This window comes from Poeciliopsis prolifica, unplaced genomic scaffold, assembly GCF_027474105.1.
Source record: "Poeciliopsis prolifica strain line A6 unplaced genomic scaffold, Auburn_PproV2 SCAFFOLD028, whole genome shotgun sequence".
NCBI lineage: Eukaryota > Metazoa > Chordata > Actinopteri > Cyprinodontiformes > Poeciliidae > Poeciliopsis > Poeciliopsis prolifica.
The window spans coordinates 1,302,892-1,318,114 of NW_026562403.1; the positions used below are offsets into that span (position 1 = coordinate 1,302,892).

At 38.4% G+C, this 15,223-nt stretch overlaps 1 protein-coding gene across 1 annotated transcript in view; it reads left to right on the plus strand.

The window, feature by feature from the left end:
* The first annotated feature begins 5,253 nt into the window (after positions 1-5,253).
* Positions 5,254-15,223, plus strand: part of LOC129372094 (GDNF family receptor alpha-2-like) — a 66,918-nt gene continuing 56,948 nt past the window's right edge. The window contains exons 1-2 of the mRNA XM_055049122.1: positions 5,254-5,926; positions 7,068-7,412. Coding sequence (XP_054905097.1) covers positions 5,875-5,926; positions 7,068-7,412 — 397 coding nt within the window. The 5' untranslated portion in view covers positions 5,254-5,874. The remainder of the gene's footprint in view (positions 5,927-7,067; positions 7,413-15,223) is intronic.

Sequence of the window (15,223 nt, forward strand, 5' to 3'; positions counted from 1 at the left end):
TCAAAACAAGCTAAATCTGTGTGAAAATAGATAAATAAATGTGTCTGCCAAGCTACCAAGTAATTAGTTGTGCCATCAAGCAAAGTGGCAAAAAGTCATGTAATCTTGTGGACACTTTTGTGATCATTCCTTGCTGATTTTTTTCTTTTCGATTACGTTTTTAAAAACATGGACAGCTGATCTACATCCAGACTCTGACTAAACCTTGCAAAATGTTTTAGTCCTTTAGAAATGGACTTTGTGGAATCACAATCTGAATTTCTCATTGTGCACAAAAGAAAGTGAAACAAAATAATAATGAAAAAAAAAAATAGCAATCCTTTATATCAATGTCATGCTACATAATCCAAGTATGCTGACCTTAAAGTCATAAACTAATAGATGGATTTTCTTCATTAAGATTTTCTAGTAGAGTTTGGTTCAACTTTGGAAAGCTATACAGCTCATGAAGCATGAATGCAGCATGAAACCATAACTCCACTGCCACAAAATGTCTAAGCACTTTAACCATCAAAAAACATAACACAGTCAGCAATTATAAAACAAGCAATAATGACCACATAATGTCAAATACTATCATCAAAATCAAGTATAATAAACATGAAATATTTATCAAATATATTGATCAATGTTCCAGATTGTATTAATCAAAAGCAGCTCTGAACAGCTGGTTTTTAGCTGTGATTTAAAGGAACTGAAAGTAATCAATGTCTCCAAAAGAAGATGATTTTTTTCCAGATCTTACTGGGACATTTAAACTTTAATCCTGTAAATGTTCTTCATTTCACTTTGTAATTCAACTGGAGAAAGTTATGGCACAGTCCTTTAATTTGGTTGCTTGGTTGTGAGCGTCTGTTCAGTCAGGCATGCAGCGATTTAGATATTGTCCTCCGCTCTTTTGAGAGCTCCTGGATGAGTCGGGAGTACGCTCTAAAAGCAGTCTTGGTGGGTTGTCCACTCCTGGGAAGGTTCATGATTTCCTCATTTTTAGACAATGGCTTTTGTTGTTTTGTTGTTCACTAGAGTCAGAAAATAACCACCAAATCATTTGGAGACAATCAATACAATAAAAAGAATACATACATGAACACTATTTAAAGCAGTATTTAAAAAAGAAAAAGGATACAGACAGAGATAACAGGAGTTGATGTTCCTTAAAATGAGCCTCATTTCCTCATGTCTAGATATGAAAGCGCGTGACTGCAGCTAATGGTTAATCTGAAATATACCACAGAGGAGGCTAATTTCAGAGGCTTGTAGTCACATGTATATATGACATGGCTGAGCTGTTTCATATTTTATTCTGTTTGCACAGCAGCAACAAAGCAGACTTTTCAGTCATAGAGTCATCTTTCTATTATTGGTGTGAACCGCCACTGTGAATTTCTTTAATCAAAGTCAATCTAAAGTCATAAATAAATGTTGGCCTTTTAAAAATAATGACCACAGCATGGCACACACTCTAAAAGTGTTTCTGAGAACATTTTAAACCACATGACTGTCAGTCATGCTTTCAAGGTGACAGTTTCAGACTGACTAAGCTTTTATTTGACCCCTGAGAACGAGCCTGAGCTCCATAGTAGCTCTCCTGCTGTTATTGCTTTTAGCCTTAACTTTGACAACTATTTGAATTATTATTTCATTATTGTACTCTGAATTTTTAATGATACCATGTACATTCAGCATATTAGCCACACTTCTCTGAAGCTGAGTGTGATTACTCTCAATGGGAAGAACAATGAGTTCCTTATCTGGCTTTGTAATCCCCGACTGTCACAGCTCCGTGCCATCTTATTTTGATACAGTTATCTGGCATATGTTTGTGGTGCAACCGTCTCGCTCCGCTGCACATAAGTATGCCTATTAATTGAAGGGGAGTCGTGTGTGTGCGTGTGTGTCTCCCTTAGGGCTTTTTCTAATTGTGCAAGTAGAAAAAAAATAAAAAATACTGCAAATGTATAATGTAGTCAGAATGGGGTGTTTAAATATCCTCAGAGATCATGAATTGTGCAAGTCAACAGAAATGAAATCTGACCTTGGACCTGACAGGGAGGAAAATGAGTTGAGAAAAGTATTCATTATAGCACTATTTGGGAAATAGAGAAAAAAGGCTTTGATTCAGGAGTTTCAGCTGTTAAATAAAAAAGAAAACGGAACTAGATACTTAGCATGCATATCTCTAAACTCTTCTACCCTGCAGAGTTAAAATTAGAGCAATGCATCAATTTAAGACATCTTATGTAGTCTGTATGAATACCATACACTGCAATGCTGAAATATTCATTCTCCTTGAACTTCTTCACAATTTCTGATGCTAAAGCCACAAACTTCAGTGTGTTGTATTGGAATCTTGTGTGATAGACGAACTCTGACATGATATTCTAATTCCAATTATTTTTTACAATTGGAAATGGAATAAAAATAACACTTTTTTATACATATTTTTTCTGAACAAATAAAATACCTTTATTTTAATTTCCCAACTGCCTTCAGAAATCATCTGAACAGTAAAGTTAATCAGAATCTGTGTGTGATTTAATATTAATATGAATACATCGCTTCTCTGAAGGCCTCTGAGGTTCTTCAGAGAACGTCAGTGAAAGTGAAAACATAATCTTGTTAAGACCAGGGAACACAATAAAATGTCAAGGATTCTATTGTGGAGAAAAGCAAAGCAGAGCTAGATTATAAAACTACATTTCTTGCTTTGATTATCTCATGGAGTTCTATTCAATTCATCATGGGAGGAAAATTAGTACTGCAGACTATCTTGAACACGTCCCCAAGGCAACTCTTGCTGCTGACAGCACCATACTATGGATATGGTCCGCTGCTGGGAAGCTGGTCATACTTGATGCCAGGATGGACCTGCACACAGCACAGCTAGGAAGAAAATCTGCTGAAGTCTTAAAAAGACTTGAATGCTGTGGAAGTTCATCCATTCTGGAAAATTATAAAATCACTACATTTCTTTCTCTTCTCTAATATGCACTACATTATTTGATTCACATAAAACATATAAAAATATGTACACTATAATATGTGAAAAAATATTCCAGGGGTATAAAGACTTTGTTCTTGAATTTCAAATGTATGACTTTCAGAGATAAGCGCCTCTGGTTCTGCACAGCGCAGGAATAGACCGTACCCGTCACTGCAGCACTATTCCACGACATTTAGAGGATATTCATGATGGTGGGACGATGCTTTACACAGTGCTCATAATGCAGCGACTTCAAACTCAGGGGACAACTACAAGCCAGGGCCAATATAGGCAGAATGAGGCTGATGCTGGCATTATAATGGTGAGCTCTTTTCCCTGTTGGACGAGAGCCCAGGCTGACAGTCAAACGTCATTATGAGCTGGTGGCCATGCAGTTTGTCACTGTCATCACATCCAAATGGAGACTTTGTTTTCAAGATTTGTAAAGATTTATGACATTCTGAGCAGGATTTAAGCAACGATGTGCAACAAAGTCATTTTGTCTGATGCGAAGCCACGCTGAAAAATGGCAGATTCAGCTGGTTGTGGGCTTTCCTATTTCCTCTGAGCCAATATGTGCTCTATGAAATGAGACATTGTATGCATTTTTTTTTCTCTCTTTTTCTTTTAATCATTTTACTGATGTGGGGGAGCACATATGAGATATGAAGTGCTCAGTTAGTATCGGAATGAATTGTGACATTCTCATTATTATTGCTGCCTCCACCTTTGAACTCGAGGCCTAAAATAATTTGCAGATGCGGGTATGGGGGAAAGAATCCTGATGTTGGCCTGAAATATCAATTCACCCAATGCCCTTGCCAAATTCCTTGAAACAAAATGGCTACTACTTTAAAGGTTTTGGTATAAGGCTGCACACAGTTTCCTGTAAAGGTATTAAAACTCTATTTGGATTTTTTCCACATTTTCTGATGTTGCAACCATTGATGATAATAAATTTTCAAGGGATTTTGAAATAAACTAACAAAGTAGAGCACATTTGTGAAATGGGAGAACAATAACAGTCTTATTTCTTTCAATTAAAATTCCGGATGGTTGCATGCATTTGTATTTATGATTATTGCTGGATCCATACCATGGAGAACCACCTTTTATCTTTTGAGGTAAGTCTCCACCAACTCTGAATATCTACAGGCTCACATCTTTGCCCATGCTTCTTTGCAAACCAGATGAAGCTCAATCAGATTAGACATGGGGCATCTGTGAATAACAATTCCCAAGCCTCATCCCAGTGTTTTTATTGGACTTATCTTTAGCCTACTGGTTGATTCCATCACTTGAATCTAATTTGATCAAATCCATCCATTGTATCTCTGACTACATGCTTAGTGTTCGTATTCTATGAACCTCCATCAAGGCTTTAAGTCTTTCACAGCATCTAACAGCCTCTTAATTGCCTCATAAATTCTGACCAGCTTCCCTCTCCATGCTAAAGACAAACCTCTACAGAATGCTACCATTATGTTTCACTGAGGGAATGGTGTGGACCATTGATGAGCAGTGTATTAGACAAACAGTCTCATCATTCCAGAACCCCTACCACATGGTTGGCAGCAAACTAGAAAAAGACTTCTACATCTTTCTTTCTGCTCTTCCATAAAAGCCAGACTTGTAATATTTATCAGGCAAAGCAGGGCTTCTGTCACCTAATCTACGAATCTCTGTAGCTCCTCCAGAGTTACCATGGGCCTCTTGGCTGCTTCTCTCTCTAATCCTTTCCTTACCCAGCATATCTGTTTAGATGGCAGTGTTAGTGGGTGTGCAGCTCTGGTAAATGCTTAGATGATGGCCAGAACAGAGCTCTGTTAGATGTTGAAACCGTGGGATATTTTTTAATAACCTAACTGTTTTAAGCTTCACAACAATTTGAACATTAACAGAATGTTTTTTGTTTTTTTGTTCCCCCATCTTAAAGTTCCAAATGCAATGTCTCCTGTAATCAAAGATATACATCAGGGGACGTTTGAGGTCACTTTTTCACATGCCACTGTCGCCCCCACCGCCCTCACATTCATCTCTCTCTCTCTTTCTCTCTCTCTCTCTCTCTCTCTCTCAGCAGAAAAATTGCAACATTCTGTAGGGCAACATTTATTATTCGGCTTCTGTGGGAACCGTGTGCGCCGCGCTTTCCAATGAGAACGCCTTCTCGCAGCGCCCTCTGCTGGATCAACGATGCCCCCCCCCCCTCCTCCGCCCCCTCCTTCGCCCCCTCCGTCCTTTATAAAGTGCTGTGGATGCCTCGACACGCGTGCAGTCAGTGAAAAAGACGCGTTCGCTCCTTCCACAGGAGCGCACGGCTTTGAGAGGAATCCAGTGGAGGGAGAGAAGGGGAAAAAACTAGTCATCGGGTTGTAGCACTTTCAGACGAGTTCTCCCCACCTCCTTTAATATGCTGGCACAGATGAAAGATTTTTTGTAAGGCACTTTGGGAAACTGTTAGTGGGACAAACTGCCGGCAAGGGGGGCAAGAAAGGCGGCCAGACTGAGCCCATAATGCGGACACATCACGTCTCAGTAGTTTGTCGGTATGAACGCAGCGCAGCGGAGTCCGAGAAGCAGCTTTCATGGATTCACCAGCTGACTGCATTTAATTTGTTTTAATTTTTTTTTTTTTTCGAATCTAAAAGGGATTTTTTTCTGACTTGTTCAGTAAAGCAAAAGAAAAGGATTGTGGATTTTCCATCTTTATGGACGTCGAGGATTTTTTTTAAATGTTTTTCTATTGGGGGGAATTTGTATTACTTTTTGAATGAATTAGGATATTTATTCTTGTGTTTTCCTCAGTTAGACTTTGTCAAGAATCCGGAGAAAGGAATAAACCTTTGAAGAGCTGGGGATATTAGTCTAATTGGAGTCTTAACAATTTCAACATGAAGTCTGGCACACTGTGGATGTGCGTCTGCGTTTTTCTTGTGCTCTTAGGTAAGAAGTATAACATGAAATGTCATTGGTCGTTTTTTTTTATTATTATTATTGTTTTGAATTTCCTTAGTAAATCACATAAGCGTTGTAGTTGTAAGGGATTAGCGTCACTTTGATCAAACGAAGAGTATCTGTCAGTCCAAAGTTAATGTGCTTGTTGTGAGCCACGGAATTTTAGTGGCAAAATCTGATCGACTCAGTTATATAATGACTGATGTCAATTACAGCAACACATTACAAACACACGCATTTCTAAGCAGGATAAGGGCAGCATAACGTGAACTTTTAATGCCCCAGAGATTCAACAATGGACATAAGCAGGTCAATGTTATTCTTATTTTAACAACGAACTGTTTTGTATGAATTCAAAGCAAAAATATGCAACATTGTTTTATGCATTACGTTTTTATCTCGCTGTTTACCACCTCTAATATGTTTATGATAAACACAGTAATTATGTTCACGTATTAAAATCCCTCAACTGATGAACAAATCTTTTTTCTGCTTAACTTTTATGTAACATTGGCTTTGCACCCAGGATCGATACAGCACACCCTTTTGCTCTCGGTTGCTCAATTCCCAATGTCATCACAAGGGGTCTCTCTTGTCATTTCACCAAAACTGTCTGCACTTTGCCTGTAAAGGTGGATTCGCATCCCGAGTCTTGTAAAAGTCAGAATCACTGCGAAACCTCATTTTTCACTTATTTGCGTTGGAAATTACAACAAATATTGAGCTTTTGTCAATTCAATAATTGACAGCAACAATATTTCACATCTGAAATATTCATTTCAGATGTGAAATCAATTGAAGTTTTTAACGTTTCTGAGTTACTTTTGTGAGATTAAAATTTCCCCAATGTTTACATGAGGTGGGCATGGAAGTGCCTATCAGCATTGACGTTTATCAAATTAAGGTTTCAAAAGTGATGATTTAATTGCGCTCTCTTGGAACTACTTGAGAATTTACCACCAACTACATTTTTTTATATATATAGGGTGAGAGACAGAGAATATGCATATATTCTAGATATATATAGACAGTTTCAGTCTTTGGTGCATATACATATATATTTATTTAATGATCATATACCCACATGTTCACCTTTCTGCTTCAAACAAACCTTCTCCTCCATGTCTAGGTTCTTTGGAAGGCTCTTCAGCTGTTTTAGTCTCCATGGCCAATGAGTCCCAAGGATCTCCAGGCACCAGGTCTACACGTGAAGCTCAGTCACAGTGGGTAGACTGCATCCAGGCCAGTGAAATGTGCAGCCAGGATTCTCGCTGCAGCCCTTCGTACAGGGTGATGCGCCAGTGCCTCGTGGGCAAGGGGCAGAATGCCATGCTGGATAACAACCAGGACTGCAAAACTGCCCTGGAAGTTCTGCACAATAGCTCTCTATATGACTGCCGCTGCAAGAGGGCCATGAAGAATGAGTTGCAGTGCCTACAGAACTACTGGGCCATTCACATGGGTTTCAACGAAGGTAGGGAGCAGATAGTCACTTTAGAAAAATAACCATATGCTTATTTTAGCATCATAAAAAAATAGCTGTTGTTTCTTTAAAGCTTTATCCTCCATCAGCTCATTTCAAACTGTTTCAATCTTTAGTGTCTCTCGCCTCCTTCTGTGCTCCCTCTGTGACTTGCTGTGAATTCAGCGAACATCATCAGTCATCTTATAACTAAGGATGCGCTGAAGGGCTCTTCATGAGCCTGGTGGTAAAATACTAAATAACATGCCCACAACAACACACATGTTTGCTGGTGCAGTAAATTATCTGGGCATATACACGTGTAATGCACTGTCATTAATAATATGCACATTTTTGCATTATAGCATCCCAGAGCTCTCCTGCATCATTGTGTGTTCTGAGGAAAGAAAAGCATAATGTACTCTCTTATGTCCTTATATTGTGCTACTCAGAATCCGTCAATGAAAACCACATGTTTTGCAACTTTCCTCTGGCGCAAATATAATGGAGGTGTAATGGGATTACATTAGGTGGACCTGTTATTGGTTTTTACCTAAAGTGTTCCATTTTACCTTGTAATTAGGTTACAGTTGTAGAGCACAGAAGTCCCTATGTGTCCACTTAACCAGTACAGAGGATTGCACTCTTGAAACATTGCAACCTACTGGTTTTTATCCTGCTTCTCATTCAAGAGCAGATGGCAGCTTGAACCTTTGCCACTGTACATATAATGTCACCTTTTTCAGCACACCTTGCCAACACCAGGATTAATGCTCCAAATAACTTCCTTATTCCATTTGTCAACTGCACATCCTTGATGAGAATCTCCTATTCCCCTGCATTCCAAAGACATGCTACTCTATTGAGGTTTAATAACTATGGAGGTCTGAGATGGCTTGAGCTTTGTGAGGGAGCCATCAGAAGGTGGTTGTCATAAAAAGATGGAGACTGTCAGCACAATTACTTAGGCTGTGCCGTTTATTTGTGGTGTTTTGAGGCTCAATTACTTCTAAAACAATACAGTGTGCCAAAAAATATCCCCCACACCATTTGACCTACAGCTTGAACCTTTGATACAAGGAAGGACAGATCCACATGTCCATGTTTTTCATGCCAAATTGTGATCTACAATCCCAGTGTTGCAGCTGAAACTGAGACTCATTAAACTAGGCAAGATTATTTGGTCTGTTTGTCCAATTTTGCTAGGTCAGTGGGATGTCGTGCCCTATGCTTATCTGACAAGAGTTGCACCTCGTGTGGTCTTCTGCTGCTGTAGCCCATCTGTCTCATGGTTTGACCTGTAGTGCATTCAGAGACATTGGTTTGCACACTGTGGTTGTAAAGAGCGGCTGCTTGTTCTCTGTTGCTTTTCTGTCATCTTAAATCAGTCTATCCAGTCTCCTCTGACCTCTGAGACATTTTTATCCAGATAACAGCTGGCCACTTGATATTTTCTCCTTTATGGACCATCCTCTGCCATAGAGCAAGAATTTCTGAAACCCCAGCCTGTCTGGCACCAAGAGCCATGCCATGCCCATAACATCTTCACCAAAGGAGAAGATGCTCTGGGCATCCTTAATGCATTTAGTTTCTGCCAAGTGATTATGTGATTGAGATATATGTATTAAGATGGAATCAAACAGGTGTATCTAATAAAGTGTCCAGTAAGAGTATATTTACACACAGAGACTTAATATATGCAGAAGTTCCCACAAGGAAGTCTGACAAAACTAGCTCTGTTGGAGAGGTTGAGGAGTATAGCCTAAAAGGCTAACCCTAAGTCAAGCCTAGTATTTTTGTAATGCTTGTATGTGTGTGGCCTGAGTGTCTGTGAATGGTATCAAGTGACACTGTCAATTTGGATGACATAATGCACTCAGCTGTTTTGACATAAGGGGTAATGGTGGAAATGTCGCAGAGCCCCTGAGTGTTCTGGACTCATGTTTGGTGATCCGTGAAATGATTCACCACGCTGATTGCTCATAGCACCAGTTACACTTCGATAGACAGAAGACAGCAGTGGCTTCCTTGATGTAAGCGCAAAGCAAAGACAGTGACATGGATGCTCCCCAGGCTTTATGTCTTTCATATCTTTCGCCTCTTTTTTTTTACTCTGAGTAATGATCAGTAAGTCATTTCTCCAAACACTCTCCTTCGTTACTCTAACATGTTTAGCGGCAGTCAGGGCATTTGTGCATGACTGTGTTGTTCAAGTCGTCTGGGCTGTCAAGCATCTTTATGTGCCGCACGTCCTTTTCTGCAGAAAACTCCTCTGCACTGGCCCATTTTGGTCGTGTCAGTCCTCAGAGATAAAACCCTCTTAAACACATATGAAAAGCTGTTACAGTGCAGCTTAATCTAATCACAATCCATTGTGCAAACAAGCAGACTTGGGTCAGTGTACATCATCTATCTAAAGCCAACAGCAAAGAATGAATATCTGCAGACCATTGTAAAATGATATTTCCACCACTTATGTGGAAAAAGACATGCTCAGATTTAATATGGGTTCAAGATATATACAGATATTGTAATGTGAGTTTGGTATTTATTCAAATTAGAAGATGAAAAGTGTGCAAGATGGAAAAGTAGAAGTAGTGAAGCTAAAAAAAAACATACTAAAAACAGGCAAAAACAAGAAGAAAAGCCTTTTAATTTCCACTTCTGCTTTAGGATTTGTGCTAAAGAGTTCAAGTCGTAACCTTTGGGTGCTTTGCAATGACTTGTGTCAATGTTTGGACTCATAGAAGAAGTGAACTAATAAAACATGCACCACAAGAAACTGTCCTTTAAAAGCATTAAAAATATAAATGCTGGAAGCAAGATGAACCAATAACATTAAGTCCTGATCACACCTAATGTTTGATATCTCATTACACCAGCCTTTTAATCATGCTGGAAATTTGCACTTGAAATGGGACATCAATTACTTACACCACTGACTAAAAACCACATAAGCAGTTGTAAGGTTGCAATAAACTTTCACTGCATCACCATGAGAAAGTCAGTTTCTGTAGAAGATGAAGATCCAAAATGGTTTGATTATTTATCTTGATAAATCAGACTATTAATAAAAAGTACATTTATTTTAGAAATTAAATGAAAAGAAAGGGCAGTTATTTATTTATAACTATTCACCACTTATTTCTCTTCATTTGGATGATTATGGCTTTGAGCTAATAAAATCAGAAATTCAGATTGGGAAAGTTGAATATGACATTAACAAAGAGTTATAATAATGTGATTAAATGGCAAAGTTGTGGTCAATGAAATCACATTGACTTGACAGCAGTCCAGCTGCAGGAACAGCTTGAACCAGAGACATTGATTTTAAATTAACTAGTTGTTAGTTGTCCCCCAAAAAAAGCTAATATTTTTTGCTGTCCAGTGTGAAGTTAACAACTCAAAACACCTGAAATATACTGCATAACAATGTGACTGTTACAATGTCACATGGTGACAGCAAATGGAAATATATTCAAGAGATAGACCTCAGCTTGTAAGAGACAGTGGAGTTTTAATTTTGCATGATCTTCTGTTTCAACATCTGCATAGACCCCAGTATTCACTGCTGAAATGATGTAGATCAGATCACTGAAGTGCATGTTGGATTAGACAAAATGCGCTTTTGTTTGATAGATCAATTTTACCCCTGAAAATGTGAAAGAAGCTGTTGTCCTTCAACAAATTATTTACTGTGAAGTTACAAAATATAGAAATATGACTGATTTTTATTTTCATTTCGAGAAGGTCATAAGCATTTCTTTGTAATCCTGGGAACTGAAATTGTCATAGAGAGGCAAAGCATTTTTCCTGTCTCAATGAAAAATTATTTTCAAAATATCATTCAAAGTATCATTCAAAGTCTTTAAGAAATTCAAAAGCACGACTTGCTTACTTGCGCTGTTGATTTTTAAGCACACTCATACAGAGAAAATAATGATGTGTGAAGAGCAGAGTTCTTGTCTCTGCTAGATTTAATTTGACAACAAAAGAAAACATGGGACGGGGCAAAGCTTATCCATTAAACCTTTTTGTTAAATAAACTGCACGACATGTAATTCTCATTGCTCTCTCAGTCTGATAACTGAAAATGTCACAGATATTTAAAAGTAATTTGTAGACTGCTTAGAGCCTTAAAAGTCAAGTATAGCCACATTTAGTGCAAGTTGCCCTGGTGGAAAGGCTCTAGAGCTTCAAATGACATTCATACTTTAATAGCAAACAAGATATTTCAGGTCCAACAGGCAGAGTTTCAGATATTTTCATTAGCAAATTTGACACAAGGAACGTCCAGATTCAGGTTTTTCATTCTTGATATTGATCCGGGTCATGCGAGAATAGGCATTTGCTAAAACTAAGTCCTTTCTGTGACTTCTTTAAATCAATCATGTTTGAATAAATAACAAACTGCATTAAATCAGCATTACTTGGTCTACATTTTTATTTTAATTGTGTGGCACTTATCTCACTTCAGGACATATCCGTATCATTAGTCAGTAATATTCATTTTGTTGCAACCATAGGTTTTGCAGGTCAGCCTTAGGCTATGTTTATATGAGACCTCTGTCTGAAAACTGCATAGGCTGACTGGGAAAAAGCTCCACGTTTAGACGGCACAACCAACACACCTTGAGTCAGTTGTAGCTCTCATGCCAGGCCACTCGATGGTCCTGTGACTTTAGCACGCCATCAAACGTGCATTCGTTTTGACCCTTAGCTTACACCCTACTTAAAAGTGGACTTCAGGGCAATTTGGCACATGGGCAATATTATCTAGGTGATCAGCTAGATTGCCCAGCTGATTGCTCGGAAGAGAGTGTTCTTCTTATGGAACATCTGCAACAACTATATTTTATTTGGTCCAGATATTAATTGTTTGAGCATGTCAGTAAAAAGAATGATCGATGTTCCAGTGTTCTTGATCACTATTGTTTCCACAAAGGCAGCTGTCCATTTGGTTTAAAATATTCACTAAAGAGGGCGTTATTGCCTGTCTTTAAATCATTACTGTTGATGACCTGCTAATTGTGTTTTCTAACACAAAGTGTCAGCTGAATTCAATGTGTCGCTGCATCCAGTCTTGATGGATAACGGGTGATTTCTGCTTTCTGGCTGGTGTGAGGCAGTGGAGTCTATATAGCAGCTTCAAGCCAAGAAGTAATTAATAAGTGAGAAATATTGGCTTTTTGAGGGATATTATATTGGTGGCTGTATTTCATTTTCAATTGTGCCTCAGGTCTCATGTGAATATAGTCCTGTAGGTTTGCAATGGAACTGGTCATTTAAACAATAAGCTCCCCACCTCCAACATATGTTATTTTATAGCTGCTGCTCAGAAAGAAGAACCTGGGTCTCTAAGCAGGAATTGGATATCTTGCATGGAGGACCTTTCAGAGCAGCTTAATTAACTGGGCAAACATTAACTGTTGAAATAAAAAGAAAAAAACCTTTTGTGCTTGTGTAAATCCCTTAGAATAAAGTAGAATTGATTTGAGTGAGTCTTTTTTTGTTGACATCAGCACAGTAAAGATGTTGCTGGTCCGCTACGTTGACGCAAGTTACATAAAATGGATACAATGTTTTTATCGTTATTAGTAAGGGAAAGTGTGTAAATGAGACAGTGAAAAAAAAGAAGAAAGTGAAAGATGGGGGTTGTTAAATAAAAAAAAGATAGGAATGAAAAAGAGATGCAAATAAAAGCAAAGAACATAAAAATGAAAAGATTTTAAGAAATCTTTGGAGAAAATTGCAGAAAAAAAGAGAGATGGGGTTGCAAAAGTGTGTCGTTTTCCAGGGTGAAACCATCATTACTATGAGCAATGGTAGCAGTCACTGGTCATTACCTTAGCCATCCACTGTCATAAGCAGAACATTTTCCAGCCTGCCCTGCATGTTAGAGCACACAAGCTCAGGAGGGGGAACAGGCTCCTGCATGCTGAATATGTCCTCCGCGTTTTTTCCCCTGTCCCTGCATCCCATCTGGTACACACTAGGTGAATATATCATCATATGGAGAAGGGACCTGCCGATAGCCTCTGGATGTGATCAATAGGAACATTCAGACCGTTCCCCTCCATGTCCTTTTCATACCTGCTGCTTCGCCTTTCATTCTTCATCCCCAAAATGTGGAAAAGATCGACGAAATATTATGACAAAACCCCGTGCCGTCTGTCCACGTAAATCTGTCTAATGATTTCCTATAATGTAAGGTGAACTGCTCAGGAAGGCACCCATTCAATTGGCAGCTGGTGCGGCGTGTGACAGTGCAGCTGAAATGAGGGCCGACTAGTGGGGGTTTTAGATTAGCCTTTTAGAGTAGAGCGAGTTCTCAGGCACTCTATCAGAGGTGAGAAGAAGTGACGGGCTATTCTGCTCGCTGAATACCGTCATGATGTGGGCATTAAGCCTCACTCCTGGCAGAAAAGTGCATAGGGGGCTGAATGAATGTGGAATGACAACGACTGGGTCTGGTGGTCTTTCTATCTTTCCTTCTGTCTTCCCTGCAACTGTGTCAGTGCTGTGTAAAAGTTTCTGCATGGGATAATTTCAAATTCAAATGATAGAGAATCCATTTGCCGTGCATAATATCTAGAGACACAGCTCAACAAATTAAATAATCACAAGGAAGTTACTTATTTCAACAACAGTTTGAAAGTGAAATACACATTCATTGTACGCATGTTTCTGTTAATTTTGATCTTATTATCAAAATTATTTTTTATATTACATTTGTGTAATGTAATTGAAGTGAGTTATTAAAATGAATAATGGTGATCATTCCTACAATAAACATAAAGCAGTTATTTACAATCTACTGGTGAAAAAGTTGTTAATTTGTACTCTTTATTAACTCTGTCCATTTAAGAGTAAATCGACAGGCTCTGGCCGCACACATCAACTGGACATTTTTACATGACACCAAATATGCACCTAACGTAGTTAAAGCAAATGTGTGAGTCTTAGTATTTACCAAATTCTAAGAGCCAAAGGTAAAGGCTGGAAATTTAAAAACTCATTTCTTGCTGTGTTTGCCCATCATGCCACGGAGGAGTGGAGTTGTGATTTGAAATACTATTTTGAGCTAATCCAATATTCTATTTGTAAGGTTTGAAATTGAGTTTAAAATGTCAATAACACTTCAAAAGCTGAGTCGTTACCTGGATTTATTCCCTCATGTGTGTTTGGTTGCGTCCAATTTCAAAAAAATAAAAAATAAATAACAAATGCAATTGTGTCGCCACGCATCCTCCTCTTTGTTTTGTTAAAACAATCACATAGAAAAAAGTGGAGATGAATCAGTGCAAAGATGCAACATTAGTCACAAGTTGTTTGCTTACTAGAGAGGATGTGCGCTTGTACTTTTACTGCACTGTGTTAAGTACCAAGACAGAAATGAAAGCTGTTCTATTTAGCTACAATCCTTTTAAAAGCAAAGGCAGAATAAATACATTTATGTCCAAACAGGACACTGAAACACTGGTGTAAGCTTTTACTCCATCTTAAGTCCAGAGCATAATAGCTTTTTATATGTTTTGTTGCTTTTGCCTCCACTAGATGATCAATATACAAAAAAAAACTCTGATTGTCTTTTCTGGTGCAAAAGAATATTAGGGTTACTGTGGAGAAAAACTAAATCTACTTTAGAATTAATTTTTTGAATTCTCAGAAAAGCGTCAGAATTTTTCAGCCTTTTTTCAGCAGATGATGATGGATAGTAATTTTATTTAGCAGCGCACTTCCAAGGGAGGCCAGCAGGCTGGCAGTACTTTATGACTGGTTGCTTATCAACTCCCATAGGAAAAAGAATGTTTTTCCAATGG